Here is a 17,112-nt window from a genome sequence, read left to right as displayed (position 1 = left end):
TGGTCAAATCGTATTTTTCAAAAAATTTATACACAATATGAATATTTTTGAAAGACTCTCATTTTTTTATCCAATGAGCGCGTATGTGTCCCTCTCTCTCTCTTGTTCGGAGCTTTAACAAGTAAAATTTACAAAGTTGATGAAGTGTCAGATAAATTAAACTGAAAGCTGAGGGATCAAATAGATAATGAGTACAAATTCATGGGTTAAAATATACTTGAAACAATTGTTCTAACATCAACAGATTCAACACCGCAGCATCAGTTCGATCATTAAATTATCGGAAAAGCTTCTTGTCGGGCGTGTCGGGTCGGTCCACCCGTGAATCAGTGAAACGTAAGTCTCCGCTGGCGGCTGCTGCTAAAGGAAGCAAAAATTGTTAGCTATGGAGGAGACGGAGAGGAAAAGGTGGAAGCAGAAAAAGAACCCTAATTTGAGTGTAATTAACAACTTAGATGATGGTTGCCTTATGCACATCTTCAGCTTTTTATCTCCTATTCCAGGTATAACCCCCTCATTTTCTAATTACTTTATCATTTCAATTCTGTCAAGCTTGTAAGATATGATTTTTCTGGTTAATTATCTGCAAGATTTATACTTTAGTTTGTTTCCAATCATGGGTATTTACTTGATTTTACTAGGAGACCATTTGAAAGATTTCATCTTTTAACTGTGTTTTCAATCATGGGTGTTGGGATAGCTAGGTAGCACAGTCCCGTTTCGGACACTATATGTTTCAGATACGAAACTTCTTGTTTTTACACAGGAAACCTTAAAATAACACTGTTTTGCTGTGTCTGTGTCCGAGTGTCCCGTTTTTCCGTGTCCGTGTCCGTGCTACCTAGTCGGATAGTAGTCTTATTTAGACTCGGTAGTGATTTTAATTGGAATTTGCTTGTTAGGTATTTAGCTAGTAAAACTTTGATTATAACATTGTTATTAAGTTCATGTATTAGAGGATGAATTTGTTCTGTGGTTTCTGTTGAATTGTTATTGAGTTTGCAGATCGGTATAACACGGCCCTCGTTTGCCACAGATGGCATTTCTTGGCATGTCACCCTCGTTTGTGGCTTCGAGTAGACCGTTCTGTCAAAGATGTATCTGAACCCGGTGTGTTCCCCAGCATTGAGACGGCTGTATCTGCTGCTAGGTATGTTTATTGACAGTACGTGTGAAATTTTGAGCTGCAAATGATTGAGAAAGAAAAATGTATCATGAATGTATTGCTTCTAGACCTGGGGACACCATTCTTATCTCAGCGGGTGGAAATCATCTTGCGTCCAATATTCAAATAAACAAACCACTCTGCCTGGTATGTCCCAATTATCTGCACCTGACTTGTTAACTGTTGCTTTATAATTAGTTATTACAAATGCGGAATGCCTATAATCGTAAAAATAGCCAAAAGAGTACATGCATGGCAACCAATTACTTGAATCATGGCTATTCACTCAGAGTAGCTCTTCATATAGTTATTTAATTTCAAGTTCATCCATGGATTCCCTAAAGAAAATAAAAATGAGGTCTGAAAGTTATAAACGGATAGACGTGTAGAGGCTACATAGGTGTTTATTGGTTTGCTGAGGTTCTGAATAGTAGATGACTTTCTTATTCATCCTATAAGGGCCAACTGGAAAGAAGAAACCTATTTAGTTAACTGTTAATTTGTTTATTGCACATTTGTATCTCAATTTACTTTCTTCAGGTTGGTGGAGGAGACGTACCTGATGAAACCATGCTCTTATGTTCTCGAGGCTCAGACAGGTATGTGACGTGCACATGATGTCCCAATATTTTTGTTATTGTCCGGTTATCCTCTAAAAATGCTTTGTAAAATAGGCTACAGGATCTCTCATTTGTTTAATCTCAATGGAAAAATCTGGAATTAGAGAATGATACTCTTAGTTCTCTTACATATGCTTTTAGAACTAGTAGCAGCTTCATTGCGTGTTATACTTAGTTATTTGCTAATAAATAAGAAAATCACCTCCACTGCTCCACATCAGCTTTAAATCTCCTGTATTCAAAATTTTGCAAATACCGAGATGCCTTATTATCTGGCTTCTTGATTTACGATTCTAGTTTGAAATCGACTGTTGACTATGTATATCTTCCAACTCCGAGCATAAAATATCTTTGTCCAATTGTGCGAGTAGAAACTTAAAGGTCGTTGATCTATATATTTCATCGCCATACAGAATTTGGTATCTGCTGTTTCATTTTGTTTAATCAGTGCACTGGAGTTCCTGTCTACGTGCAAATTGACGAACCTAACAGTCAAGGCAGAGCTTGGTTGCTGCTTGCTTCACAGAAGTGGAAAATTAACTGTAGATAGCTGCATACTTCAGTGTGAGTCGGACCCTTTGGACTACCTCTCATGCCCGATTGTGAGTAGAGCCAGAGAGCACGAAGGATTTGCTTCCTCGGTCAGGACTAAAGGCGACGGTGTTTCTGTTTCTCAAACAAGAATTGAAGGAGGTGCCAAGGCTGTCCTTACAGATGGAGATCTTGCCTTGCAGAGAGTTCGAGTCATCTATTCTCGAGCTTATGTTTATTTCTGGTTTGATATAGGACATGAATGATTGTTCAAGTTTGTGTTAGCCTGTACTGTAATGATGCTAGCATGTTAATTATTTGTATAATTTCTTTTAATATATTTTTTTAGGTTCATGTGCAAAGTAAATAATACTGCCATCTTTCATGCATGGCATAAAATTTTCTTGATTTGAATAATTTGGGTGTGCCTTTCTTCAGGCTCATGCCAAAGGTTCCCGGTCACAACGCCCATGTAATATAAAACAATATTAATTCAATTTAGTTCGATTTGATTTTGTATGAAAAAATTCACTTAAAACTTTTAATCAATGTTTTAGAAATCTAGCCAGTAGTCAAATCGGTGTGCCTATTGATTCACGATTGAACTGGACTAAGTATCTATTCAACCATCGATTCAATCACTGGTTGATGAATTGTAATTGAGCTTTTACAGTTTTTTGTAAAACCAAATTGTAAAACATAATACGTATTATCAATTGTAAAAATACAAATATTAAGTAAAGATTGTAAAAACGAGATGCAATTTCAGAAGTTTTGGATGAAAATTGAGTTAGAACTTTTGAATATGCAACTTTAAGATATGAAGATTTAATTCAAAAGCCTATTCATAATTACTCTGCTTCTCTTTCTTTTTAAAAGTGTATCATTAAACGAAGAGTTTAATTTCCTTTTATAAGACCATCTCCAACCCACTTTATAATTGAAAGGCTTATCCCCTTAAAAACCCCTCACCTTTTACCCCCAATTCGTTTGCACCCTCACGTTGCAAAACCACCAAATATACCCAAATTACGACCTTTCACTTTCAATTGCACCCTCAAGCATTAAATTGATCTATTTTCACTTGAAAAAATAGGTTTATTTTTGTTTTAAATAAAATATTAAGTCCTATTTTAAAATATACGCTAAAATTTAAAGTATTGATTTGAACATTTTTTAAGTGAAAAGAGGTCAATTTAATGCTTGAGGGTGCAATTGAAAGTGAAAGGTCGTAATTTGGGTATATTTGGTGGTTTTACAACGTGAGGGTGCAAATGAATTGGGGGTAAAAGGTGGGGGGATTTTAAGGGGATAAGCCTAATTGGAACTCTATTTTTTAAAGATAGAGTAAGTTTTTCTCCATTCACAAACTCTATCTCTAACTCTAAATAATTTTTTTTCTAACCACAAATTCTATCTTTAACTCTAAAAAAATATTTTAAAACTACACTATTTTATTATTTTAACAACTTAACTCAAATTGAAACTTTTTTACATATTCATCCTAAAAATAAAAATATATCCAATAATAAAATTTAAATAAATATTTTTATTATATAATAAGATATATTTTGTTGGACTATTGTCCTTTCAAACTCCTTTGTTTTGACTTTGACAATCAACTATGAGTAATCTAATCTTGTTTATTAGTGTATAGGAACTCATAGGAACAATCAGAAGTCAATTCGGAGCTCTCTAGCAAAAATCGAGTTTTTGAGTAAAAAGCTGTCCAGTAGCATATCTCGCCCGTGATGGATTTCCATCTCGGGGGAGATATATATCTCGGGGGAGATGAACATATCACGGGGGAGATATTCGAGCTGACAAAACCCTAGTCGACCGTTGAAACGAATCTCGGGCGCGACGAAGGCATCTCGGGCGCGATAAATCAGACCGTTGAAGATCCAACAGATATATTTTTGAAGACCCAATGAAGCATTGACATGTGGCACTAGCCGTTGAAGGTTTTTGGCATATTCAAAGATCTCGCCCGTGATCCATCCATCTCGGGGGAGATATTTTTGCTGAGAGCAAAAATTATTTTGTTTGTTAGTGCTTTGTTTGGGGATTGCTTTGGGTATAAATATAAACCCATTTGCAATGTTTCAAGACTAATGATTTACACACCTTGAAACAACAAACACACAATCTTTAAATCAATTATTTTGTTGTAGTTTTGGAGTAATCTTGGAAACTCCTAAATCATTGTGAGTTAGAGTTTAGCTTTAGAAAAACTCAAGTTGTGGGTTTGTGATAATCCTTGAAAAATCACCTTGTAAAGTTTGTGTTTATCTCTAAAACACCTATCCCTTTAGTGGATTCTAAAATCTCAATCTTTAATTGAGTAGTGGAGTAGGATCGAGTTGTGAGCCGAACCACTCTAAATTTCTTGTGTCTTTGTTCTCTATCCCTAACTTGTTTGAAATTCTAATTCCGCTTTAAAAGAATTTTAAAATCTCAATCTTTATTTTTACAGTTGTTTATATTATTTATTAAAATATTTTTTTGTTAATTTAATATATTATTAATTTATAATATATGCGGTTTTTTAACATTTATAATTTTATTAGAAGTTAAAAAAAATATAATAATAAAGATATAAATTTTTAATATTTGAATATACTAGGACATAATTGTATAGATTAAAGTTAATGGGTTAAACTAGTAATTTATAAATTTAAAAAAGTACAAAATAATTTTTATAAAGTTGTGAATAGTGAAACTCTATATATAAAGTTTACTATTCAAAAACTCTGGAAAAAAATGAATTTTTAGAGTTGGGTTGGGGTTGGTTAACTTCAAATGGTGGAATCCAATTTACTTTTAGAGTTGGGTTAGAGATGCCCTAAGATTTCAAAGTCTTTGATTGTTGTTGTAATTTTTCTTTAAGTAAGTGATCCAGAACCATGTGCTTCAATTAATAAGTCTTGGAATCACATGCTGACTGACATTTGTAAATTTAGATTTCTATAAATTTAGTCCTATATTTTGGAAATATTCAAGTTATCAATAGATTTGTCAAAAATTTAAAATAGAGATTTCTTCACTATTGACAATCTTTCTAGCCTCATTAAGAGATTGTAGTAGAAAGTTGGAAAAAGATACACATAAAAGAGTTCGTACTGTATTATAGTAAAACCAGTTTTGTACAGTGCATACAACCAAAATTTCCAAAGTGTAGGACCTGATTGAAGCATGTGGTCTTCACTGCAATAGCCAATCATTTACATTCGGTCTTATGGTTCCTACCAGCATGGAACCGCCTATATTAAACTTTACAAAAAAAATTACTACGACAATCAAAGGCTCTAAGGTCTTTTAAAAGGAGATCAAAACCTTTGTTGAAGAACACACTTGTAGCAAGAGAGACAAAAAATTTGTTTGATTCAAAAATGTTGAATCATATTTTTAAACGAACCAAACTGACTATCGATTGAACCAGGTCTAACTTAATTCTTCGATGATTTTATTACAAACTGAACCCAACTAAGAAAAATCAACCCAATGGACTGATTTGGTTCGATTTGAGAGAAATTCTTTCTTTATAAGTTCAATTTGATTTTAAAAAAAAAAAATCAGTTTTAATTGAATGCAGTTTCAAGTGTGGTAAATACTGGAACCGCTTTCATTAGATTGAACAAGCGAACTAGACAAAAATACAACAAAAAATAGCAGGTATTCCCCGTCATGTTAAACATTATAATATTATGCTAACAAAAATTGTTTACTTTTATCTATGGTAGTAAAAGAACACACTCAAACTATACAGTCTCCACCGTACAAGGTACTACTCTCGAATCTGAGTAGAAATTGCATACAACAAATGGTTGATTCGTCTCTGTGCATATCTGTAATAACGTACAAAATTCACAACTACATCACTCTCAATCGGTGGTCCTCTGTCACAACCACAAAAATAAGTTCCCAGGCCGTCGGCAAGTATTTTCCACCTCACTATTATCTAATACTTCTGCTTTCTCATACTGATTAATGGAAATTAACATGATATCTCAAAGTGAGCTATAATCTTCAATCATTCCTTCCTCGTCTTTACGACATCATTCCTAAACTTCCTGAAAATTGAAAATGAAAAATGTCAACAATAGCTGCCATCTTGATGCCATGGACATACAATGCTCGAAAAAAATTCAATTTTGTTGAACTTCTCATAAGCAAAAGAAATCCTAATACAAACAAGCAAAATGAAAGTATATATTCTAATAGGAAAACTTGGAAGAACGGAAAATTTGCGCCATTTTACAGAATATATGATACTTTAGTGGTATAGTAATTGTGATCATAGTGAAAGATGGTACCAAAATGATCTTTGGGAAATGTAGCAGTTTTATACTCGAGGGGATGCTTTTGGCAGTATGCATGCAACATTACAAGGTTGAAGTGAAAGTTATGTATTCTATGATAATTGCTACCATACAGAAGTAAATCTAAACCAAGCATAACCATAAAAACAAATATTAAGGGTAAAGGAGAAGAAAAATCATAATACTTACTACTTACTAGATTCTTTTAGTAAACCAGTGGGAATCAATTCCTTGAAGCAGGTCTTCGTTGCACCACCAAATCATCCGCAGAGTAATAATCAGCAATAAGGCGATACATGTATGATGGATTATGCCCTCCACTGTGAAGCAATTAGTATCATTAGACTAAATTGTATGAGTTATTCATATACTTAGTGCAAGCTCCATATGACGATCAGTAAACTTGATGTGAAAGAAGTGCATTAAAATCTGGATCCGTCTAGAAAGAAGACAAACTTACGTGTCGGTAATAAAGAGACTGACAAGCTTCGGAGGAACATAGTCAAATGTTGGGTTTACAACATGAAGAAGAGGAGACCCACTGCCACTCCCAAAATCCAAGCAATCTGAGAATTCGCCAAAATCCAGCAGCTCAGATGGGGATCTCAACTCATTCAGTAATACCTCAGGATTGTGTGGATACAAGGGGCACAACTGCCATTTGGACAAAACAGCTCTGTCAAAAGACTTTAAGGTAAGGTATGTTAAGTCCGCCAAGGAGGACTAGAGATGATAACATATTGGGTTTATGTTGACGTCAATTTAAATTAAGAAATAGCAGAATGACCCAACTCCGTTAGCAGGCTGCCATGACAGGCAATTAATAGTCAACAAATATGAGAACTAGTTGAATAATTTGCTTGGTCCAAACTAGTATAAGTTTAGGTGCATGAATGGCCAGCAAAAAGCAATTAAAAACAGGGTTTAGCCTCAACCGGGCTCAAATAGTTGAGCTGGCAGGCCATACCTCAGTAAAACCAGCCCGTCTGGACAACTTCGTCCAGAAACAAAAAAAGTGATGCATTCGCATTCTAGCAAGGATTAGTACTGAACAATTATCACACGCATATATGGATTAAACTAAAAATGATACATTTGCATTCTAGCAAGAATAAGTACAGAAGAAACAATTAAAAAATTCTATTTATGAAAATTATTTAACTAATATTTTCGTTTTCTTATCACCTGGCACCTGGCAAGATAACAGAAAAATAATCTAACTAATAATTACAGCATAAAGATATGTTTTTTTTCTTTCAAGTATAACAGCTCCAAGGAAGATGCAATAACATACCTTGTGACTTCCAGCAAGCACAACGAATGGGACTGCATGTTTTTGAGCTGCCAATGCAACCATATTCAACCCTACAGGTGCTATGACACCACCATTGGCCATTACAGCATGAGCTCCGACAATAACCTTCACATTGTGAGTTTCTAAAAATAATTAGGAACACTCCACCAACACACCATGGGAGGACTAAAGAAACAGAAAAGTTAAGTTTCTCATATAGTCATATACCATGTTTACTCGAGAAATCATGGCAAAAACTGCAGAGTCAGTAATTAAAGTGGTCTGTAGACCTCTTGCAACCAAGTCCTTGACAAGAAGGTGCCCTTGATACCTGAATGAGAGCCAACTAATGATGAAAATCTTATGTGCCAAAGAAAATACCAACATTTTACCAGCATAAACAGTTTATTTTGCATCATAAACAATAGCAAGCCATTTGGACAAACCTTGGAGCACCCTCGGCAACAAATACTTTGAAGGACCTCTTTTTCTCCTTTGCGGCACAAAGAAACTCCAATACTGTTCTTGAACTGCCTAAAGTTAATATTACCTCACTGAAAATGTATGAAATGCTTTAATTAATAAACCAAATGGATGGAAAAAATGCATTCATGCTTATATATAATGTAGCAAATGTCAATTTATAAAATTGTGAAAATCAAAAGTCTTCACTACCAATGAGTTTTATTAATTGCCTTATCATGTACGTGCTAAGACCACCGACACAAAACTAATACTATCGTGCAAAAAACCAAACCTAAAAACATTTTCAATAGACTTAGTTGTCATAAGCCAAGAAGGAAAATGTACTTTTGATGGATATGTTCCACTGCCTGCTCCGCAATTTGTTCATGGCAAATGGATATATCTTGAATAAGCTCATTGACTGCTTCAATGACATCATGTTTCAGCTTCCGAGATCTAGAACTTTTATCAGCAGCTGTAACGGAAAAAAGATCTTAAATATTCAATGCTGCACGTTATCTTTTCAAGAAAAGATTAAAAAGAAGAAAAAAAGAGCACTAATAATAATATTGTAATTGCCATTACACATTCCACCATCATAAACAAATATCCAGCCAATTTAAGTAAAAAAGAATATTGATGGATGAATTATAATTGCCAAAGCTTACAGAATACATAGGATCTTTACACAAGAAATGAATGCACAAATAGTTGAAGATCATAAAATAGGGAAGCTCACATTTGCTTTTTCCTTCAGAGTCACCTCCCGAAGAAGAAGTACGAGGAACTGCTGCTGAGTCAGGCATATCCTCCAACAAGGTCTGCAACGAAGGTGGGCGCAGAGTGCTTCTTGCAGCTGCAGCAACGGCAGCAGCTGAGAGAACAGGGTAATCATCTCGGTCACCATCATCCTCATCATCACTTACAGCTGATAAGTTTAATCCCGCAACAGCAGCTGTTGCTAGAGACAGATCCTCCTCCCGAATTATGTGTAGAACACGCCTCACTATATTACCCACAGCCAGCTCTGCCACATATTTAGATAATACAAAGATCAATAACATGGAGAAAGAGTCTTCAAGCTATCAAACAATTCCAAGTCATCGATTAAAATGTCTATAAAGAAGATTACTGAAGAGAAATTATTATGCCATTGCTTGCTGCTATTTAAAGTACATCCAATAAGTAGTGTTAGAAGGTTCTTCTCTGATGATAAAAAAACCAAGATAACTATTAATTAGAACCACAAATCTTCAAAATTAATAAAAATCAACATAAGTCCAATTCAAGAACTACAAAATAAAGCATCTTACCATACCATTTACTCGTCATTAGGAAAAAAAGTAGAAAATTAGCAAAAACATACCAATAGGATTAGCAGCAATCAACTGCTCTCCAACAGCCTTAATAGCATCAACCAAAGCTCCAGCCTGATTAGTATAAGGCACTCTCTGCTGCGATATCACCGACCTTAACACTTCCGCCGCCTGCTTAGCCGTAGCCTGCGAGCCCTCAATCTTACTGCAACCATTAAAACAATACATAGACATTAATAATCAATTATCTAATCAGGAATTTAACAAAAACTGTTTAAAATTGATATTACCGCTTCCTAAGCTTGTTCGAGAAATCGTTGACGAGAGCTTGCACGTCCGGCATGATTACAGTTTACCTTACACCCGAGCCCCTGCGATTATCAAATTCAACAAACACACACTGTCATTAAAAGCTCAGTTTAAAAAAATTACTAACGAACAAATATAAAAATACTAAACATTTTAATCAACCTAAACTATTAAGCAGCGCAAAAACTCAAAATAAAATCAGTAAATAAATAGCAGAAACTAAAAATTAAGAAATGAGTTGAGTAAAACTTATATAGGTAAGGATAAATTAGGAATTTGAAAAATGAATTGAGGACGAGAGATACCTGAAGGAGAAATCAAAGAAGCATGTGATATGGTGAACTGAAGGATTTGGCCGGACGGACGCGATACGGTGTGTGATACACGGAAGCACTAGTAGTAGCAAGCATAACGAGAAAGAAAGAACGAAGAGCTTGACGGTGAAGCTTATTTCTGTTTGTGGGCTTTGTACTGGATCTTTGGGCTTTTCTTATTTGGGCTTTTATTATGGGTCTGTCTGTATCCGGAATGTAATATGGGTTTTACCCGTTTGATTTTTTCAAAAAGGGAGTAACTATAAATTTGGTGCCTAAACTTATTCAAAAATGACAATTTAGTTTTGGAATAAATGTTTCTATCGATTTGAAGGAGTACTACTATATTTCTCTTAACTCAATAATATAGTACTCCTTCAGTCCTAATATAATTATCCTTTTTTTTACACAATTAAGAAAATATAATTACTATTCTAAATTTTTATAATATATCTTCATTTATTTATTATAAAAATATGACTAATTATTTTATTTTCTTGAGAAAATGACAATAAATAAAAGGAAAAATAAGGATAATGTAAAAAATTACTTTTAAAAATTGTGATTTATTAGAAATTGACAAGTATTTAGGGACTAAAAAAAGTGAATAATTGCATGGAAACGAAGATAATAATATTTATTGTATTTGAATGTTTGAGTAATGAGTATCATAATTGTCTATGGTTTTGATTACATGACATTTCCATTTTCTAATTTGAAACAACCAAAGAAGAGGGTATTTTGAAAGAAATAAAGAAAAAAGGTGAGAAATTTTGAAAGTTAAAACAAAGGTAAACAAGTGGGAGCTGGAATAGAAATTTGGAAGATTATCTAAAAAGTAAATTTACAGAAAGCTGCACTAAGTAATTTAATAAGGTGTCTCTAGTTAAGACTTACATGGCAATTTATTCTCTCAACTTGTAAATAATAGGCAATTAATATATAAATTAATTTTAGACACTATTTGAATTGAGAATTTTTAGAGGAACAAAATTCATGAATTTTACACAATTCGTAGATTTCGCAAAAATCCATTGTTTGCTATAAAAAAATAACATGACAATCTATGAATTTTTAAATTTCTTCATACTCCAACATCTCTCATTTAAATTCTCATATAGTAGGTGGAAAAATTTAAATCTATCATTTTTTTATGAATGATAGATTGTACTAACATTCAATTATTTCATATATATCCATATAAATTCATGGATTTTAAATACATTCCAAACGATGGACTTTATAAATCCATGGATTTCACATTCCATTGATTTAAAATCTATTGATTTTAAGAATCCTTAATCCAAACGGTGCCTTATAGACAAATCAATATACTAATTTGATAATTATGGACAACTTATCCTATTTTGGCAATTTACCTTTCAATTTGTAAGTTAATTGTCCCCTTAATTGACAATTTAACCCTTAACTTATAAGTTAATTTGCTAAAATGAAAATAATTGCTTATAATCACCAAATTTATATATTAATTTTCCATAAAATTAATTTATGTATTAATTAATCATTGCTTATTAGTTGAGAGGACAAATTACTATTTAAGTCCTCTAGTTAACAATTTTCTTACTTAAATTCAAACTACTTATATTTTTAGAAATGAAAATTTGAACAAGGGAAGATAAATAAATGTGAAAACCCCATAAAAGGGACTTCACGTTTGCCTGTCTTACAATGCTGCTCTGCTGGAGCATTAACACTGCTTCATGAGCCTTTACTACAAAATGTCAATGTGGTCCTTATCATTCCCATTTGACTCCCTTCTAGTCTTCTACTATATATTTTTCATTTGTCAATATTTTAAGGACCAAACCGAATCAGCTGGTTCAACCGGTTCGAGCAAAAATCAAAACTCAATTTAGTTCAATTTGTTTTTAAAAATTAAAAATATAGTTCAACTTCTTCAAGCGAAAAATATTTGCAAAAGCAGAAAAATAGTAAATGCATTAAATCGTAAAAATCACATGATTCTTATTTACCCTCTGTTCACTAATTATAATTTTTATGTATCTATTTAAATTTAAATATGTAATCTGAATTCAAAATATATATACTTATTTTTATTTTCAATCATCGTTTAATTTATAAAATATTAGTAATTGCTATCTCCATGTTACAGTATACCCTCTAATAATTAATTCTCATAAATTAATAATTCTAATAATAAATAAAATTTCAGGGAACCAATTTTAATATTAAGTCCTACAATCGACCCTCTGATAATTAATATACATGGTGGATTAAAAAATTTATTAATTATTAGAATTATTAATTTTTTGAATACTTTATAAGATGTAATATTCAAATTGATTCCCTAAAATTTTTTAATTATTAGAATTATTGATTTATTAAGTATTAATTATTAGAGGATTTACTGTATTTAATATTCAATAAATTAATAATTATAATAATTAATAGATTTTAATCCACCATGTATATTAATTATTAGATAGTCGAGTGTAATTGTTTTTTGAAACAATTGAGCAAATTAATTTCTATAAAATCTCATATTGTGTTATAGAAAGCATAATTAGTTAATTATTTGTGCAAATTAAAATAATTTTCATATTTATTTTTCGAAAATGGAAGTTCTGCCTTTTTGGAAATTGCTTAGTTTGCCTTTATCTAGCCAATTTAATTATTTTTACAACTAATGCTGAAAATTCCAATGTACTTTTTGAAAAAAAATACAAGAAACATGTAGTGATAAAACAAAACAAAACAAAAACTATACAAATTGAACGAGCTCCATCAATATTATTTTAAATATCAACTTAATTAAGTATTATTAAAATTATTTTTGAACCATATATTCTTGTATTGGAGTATAAATAGTAGAGTAGCTAGGTAAAGCTGTAGCAGAGACATTGGCCCACAAAACCCGATCAATTGCCGTCCAACAGTACCGCCGGCCCATTGCCTCTCTCTGTTTTAAATCAAATCAATAATCACACCTCGAAATTTCTGGGATTTGAGTGTTCAATTAAGAAACAGATTAAATATTTCTGGGATTTGATTGGTAAACTTAGAAAAACCAGGCTGCCATTTTAATACAAGCAAGCAATAAAAACAAAACAAACAGTGTCCAGGTTAGGGACCCACATATTTTGATTTGCCAGGACTTTCCTTTTTGTATTTTCTCGAGAAATTTCTCTCTCTACACGCTCCTCTCTCTCTCTATAAATTGAAATGAAATAACTTTAATTTGAAATTCTCTCTCTCTCTCTTTCTGCTCGTATTTACGCGCATTTCCTCTCCGTTGGTTCTTATTTACTGCATTATCATTTAATACACACACCCAATTTCTCGCTGTTGTTGAACCCAAATAAAATATAGTGCGCTGTTGGTTTTTGATGCGAGAAAATCTTGTCTCAAGGTACTTTCTTTTTCTTCATTTTATCTTTGTATTTCTTTCATGTTTGATTTGTTTTTGTGTGTGGAATATTGGTAAAAAAGTTTAATCATTATGTTCAGTTTTACTTTTTGGAATATTCTTAGATCTAACTGTTTTTTTCCCCTCAAGATTTGCTTGTGGGTTTAGGATTCTATCATTGTTTTTCATAAGTTCTAAAATTGTAAATTGAAAAACATATTTTAGGGTTGAATATGTTATTAATATCTGTGGTTCAATGCTCTTTGTGCAGATTAGCTTCTTGGTAATAACTTAAAAAAACTAACTTTTAATTTTGAAATCTTAAATGGCTCTGTTTAATTTGCCTAGCAGTAGTGTGCTGCCACATTTCGTGTTTGTTCCTGTGTTTTAAACTTTGAGCAGTATCATGAAGTTTTAGGTGTTTTTTTTGGTTCCTAGGTTGAGGAGTCACCACTTCAACAGCTTCACAATATCAAGCCAGAAGACTGAGCTGGGAACAAGCTGTGGTAAGAGTTATTGTCTTTGAAATTATATGCATGTTGCATACACTTTAGAAATGTAAAGCCAATTGTATTTTCCATCTGAAATGGTAAAATTTGGGTAAGGTGAACTTACATATACAAGGTTGCTTCTTATACAGCTGAATTTGTTGTTTTTTTAAACACAAATTGATTGATATGCTTTGGTTTCTAGGCTTGAGTCTCTAGTGAATTAATGCATGTATGATATTTATGTCCTGCTTTGTCCTTTCTGTTTTACATGCAATTTCTATGATCTGTATGCGTTTGTGAGCCACCTTCATTATGTTGACAATGATTTACTTTTCCTAAAATCTTAAACAGAATGATCAATCTAGCATGGCCACAGGAAATCCTTTTTTTGATGACTTGCGAAATAAACCAGAGGTTATTGATCCACCTCTAACTGATGACATGATGGATGTTGGTGAAGCTGTGAATGAGCCTGTTCAGACAACATTGAAGCCTAATGTCGTGTCTAGCAGTGTCCGTGAACTTTTGGAGTGCCCTGTGTGCTTAAATGCCATGTATCCGCCAATTCATCAGGTTTGCAGCATACATTTCATTGATCCATTTTAATCACTTACATTAGAATGCACGTGAATCTTTGGAAGTTTTAACATATGCTTCTTCATTAGAGGAACATATTTTGCACACAGAAACATACCATGCATACGAGGCATGCGACAAATGCATCGTAGGAAGATATAAGGTTTTTTATTCTAAGTGTTATTTTCTTTTTCATCGGTCGTGTTTTTGTGATGCAGTGTTCAAATGGTCATACTTTATGTTCTGGCTGCAAACCAAGGGTTCATAACAGATGCCCCACCTGCAGGCATGAACTTGGTAATATCAGATGTCTTGCATTAGAAAAGGTTGCTGCTTCTCTTGAACTTCCATGTAAATATCAAAGTTTTGGCTGTGTGGGGATATACCCTTACTACAGCAAGCTAAAACATGAATCACAATGTGTCTATAGACCATATAATTGCCCCTATGCTGGATCAGAATGCACGGTTATTGGTGATATCCCTTATCTGGTGGCTCATTTGAAGGATGATCACAAAGTTGATATGCATAGTGGCAGTACATTTAATCACCGATATGTCAAATCAAATCCACATGAAGTTGAGAATGCGACATGGATGCTAACGGTATGGTTTTGCTTTGTACTTTTGACCCTTTACAATTTAGGATTCTTTTCCCAGTTTAATAGAGAATGTTAACCTTTTCCTGGCTTGAGCATTTCAAGACAAATAATTTGTTGGATACATATGTAATTCTGGTTATTGGAAGAGCATATCAAGACGCTCTATTCACCCAAAAACTTATAAATCTAAAATTACAAAACTTAGACTACACTTTTAAATTATTTTGTGCTTGTTTTCTTATTTTATATTCAAAATACAAATTTATTACTTTTATTGTGTGATTTTTCTTCCGGCTCCTTTATTCCAAAAGACATCTGCTCTCCTTGCTCCTTTCGCCTTGGGCACTAGGATCCCTTGGTCAGAGCGTCTTTTCCTTTAATTATCAGAAGGCATTATTGTGTTATTGATATAGTGATCATACTCTTGAATGCTTACATGCCATAATGTCTGTCTTTTTCCTCTTTGTAGGTTTTTAGCTGCTTTGGTCAGTACTTCTGTCTACACTTTGAAGCTTTCCAGCTCGGAATGGCTCCAGTCTACATAGCATTCTTGCGATTTATGGGTGATGATAATGAGGCGAAGAATTACAGCTATAGCCTTGAGGTGGGCGGCAATGGAAGGAAGATGGTATGGCAAGGAGTGCCTAGGAGCGTAAGGGATAGTCACAGGAAGGTTCGCGACAGTTTTGATGGTCTCATCATTCAGCGCAATATGGCACTTTTCTTCTCCGGCGGTGATCGTAAGGAATTAAAGCTTAGGGTAACTGGACGTATTTGGAAAGACCAGTGATTAAATTCAGCTGCTAGAGCTAATAGATTAGTTAAATTTTTGTAGTCTAAGAGTCTCCCATTCATGTATTTTTTGAGCTGAAGGCAATCTCTCTTTGCTCACTATGCATCAAATACATGATCGGGAGACGCTGCTCTCATGCCTGTGAGGTAACTGTAATGTTTTAGCCTATAGAGCTTTAGAATTGCTATTTTGCGCTGCCTATGGAGTTGTTTTGTTGTTATCCTTAGATTGTGGACCACATAGTTGAACTAACTCTGGTGCATCAAGTTTTAGGAAAGCTATTTAGTTGACATGGGCATTTTGACCATCCAAATGCCTTGTATTTTCCGTTCTAGAAGTTAACTCAGCTTATTTATTTCAAGTGCAGTGATCTACTTTTCATCGGGTACCCAGGTATAATAGAAATGAGACGGTGAATGCTAGATGGTTGGAAGTTGGAACTACAAATACGTAGCCTTGTCTCCTGTTTTGTTTCTTGTTGTGTTAGTGTTTATTTTCGGGACAAAGGGTCGATGCACTCTCTCAACTTGAATCAAAATCTCAAAAGAAGAAGTTATTTTCGTTATTATTAAACTCAACTTTTTGTTATCTGGGTCTCATATCAATTCTTGAGTTGCTGGTTGGACACATTAATTAATGAACGGGACTGAACTGCCCGGTTGAACCAGTGATGCTCAACCGGTGGCACTGGAAACTAGCCTGGTTTGAAAAACACTCGGAGATGATGAAATGATTTGTCATCCTTCCACATTTTCTAGTGTTTTTCTTCAAGTTCTTATTCTACAATGTGCTGTGAAGCTTCATTCTAGTCGACAACTTCTAGTATTCTTCAAATTGGCTTATTCTACAATGTGCCGTGAAGCTTCATTTTAGTCAACAATTGGAGAATAACCAGCTTACTATAGACTCAATTCAATTATAGGGACA

The 17,112-nt window shown here is 33.5% G+C and overlaps 3 protein-coding genes across 4 annotated transcripts; 2 read left to right on the top strand and 1 right to left on the bottom strand.

The window, feature by feature from the left end:
* The first annotated feature begins 264 nt into the window (after positions 1-264).
* On the top strand, positions 265-2,670 carry LOC126682765 (F-box protein SKIP5). The gene is made up of 5 exons (XM_050378521.2): positions 265-503; positions 1,006-1,150; positions 1,234-1,312; positions 1,706-1,764; positions 2,234-2,670. The coding sequence occupies exons 1-5, from the start codon at positions 386-388 to the stop codon at positions 2,580-2,582; spliced, it is 750 nt and encodes a 249-aa protein (XP_050234478.1). The 5' UTR covers positions 265-385; the 3' UTR covers positions 2,583-2,670.
* A 3,303-nt stretch (positions 2,671-5,973) lies between these two features.
* LOC126682725 (uncharacterized) lies at positions 5,974-10,438 on the bottom strand. 2 transcript variants are annotated; one of them, XM_050378470.2, is made up of 11 exons: positions 10,328-10,438; positions 10,004-10,084; positions 9,764-9,918; positions 9,137-9,424; positions 8,743-8,872; positions 8,379-8,486; positions 8,161-8,263; positions 7,933-8,058; positions 7,099-7,292; positions 6,828-6,958; positions 5,974-6,389 (listed from the first exon to the last, which is right to left on the bottom strand). In XM_050378470.2, the coding sequence occupies exons 2-10, from the start codon at positions 10,054-10,056 to the stop codon at positions 6,862-6,864; spliced, it is 1,254 nt and encodes a 417-aa protein (XP_050234427.1). In that variant the 5' UTR covers positions 10,057-10,084; positions 10,328-10,438; the 3' UTR covers positions 5,974-6,389; positions 6,828-6,861. The 2 variants fall into 2 exon arrangements, with proteins under 2 accessions (XP_050234427.1, XP_050234428.1); XM_050378471.2 differs by having other exon boundaries at positions 6,835-6,958.
* A 2,978-nt stretch (positions 10,439-13,416) lies between these two features.
* On the top strand, positions 13,417-16,546 carry LOC126680698 (E3 ubiquitin-protein ligase DIS1-like). The gene is made up of 5 exons (XM_050375867.2): positions 13,417-13,727; positions 14,163-14,230; positions 14,567-14,788; positions 15,010-15,396; positions 15,862-16,546. The coding sequence occupies exons 3-5, from the start codon at positions 14,582-14,584 to the stop codon at positions 16,180-16,182; spliced, it is 915 nt and encodes a 304-aa protein (XP_050231824.1). The 5' UTR covers positions 13,417-13,727; positions 14,163-14,230; positions 14,567-14,581; the 3' UTR covers positions 16,183-16,546.
* Positions 16,547-17,112: the final 566 nt, after the last annotated feature.

This window comes from Mercurialis annua, linkage group LG5, assembly GCF_937616625.2.
Source record: "Mercurialis annua linkage group LG5, ddMerAnnu1.2, whole genome shotgun sequence".
NCBI classification, from domain to species: domain Eukaryota; kingdom Viridiplantae; phylum Streptophyta; class Magnoliopsida; order Malpighiales; family Euphorbiaceae; genus Mercurialis; species Mercurialis annua.
Note: the sequence above shows the minus strand (reverse complement) of the source record. Positions and strands in the feature narration are given on the sequence as shown.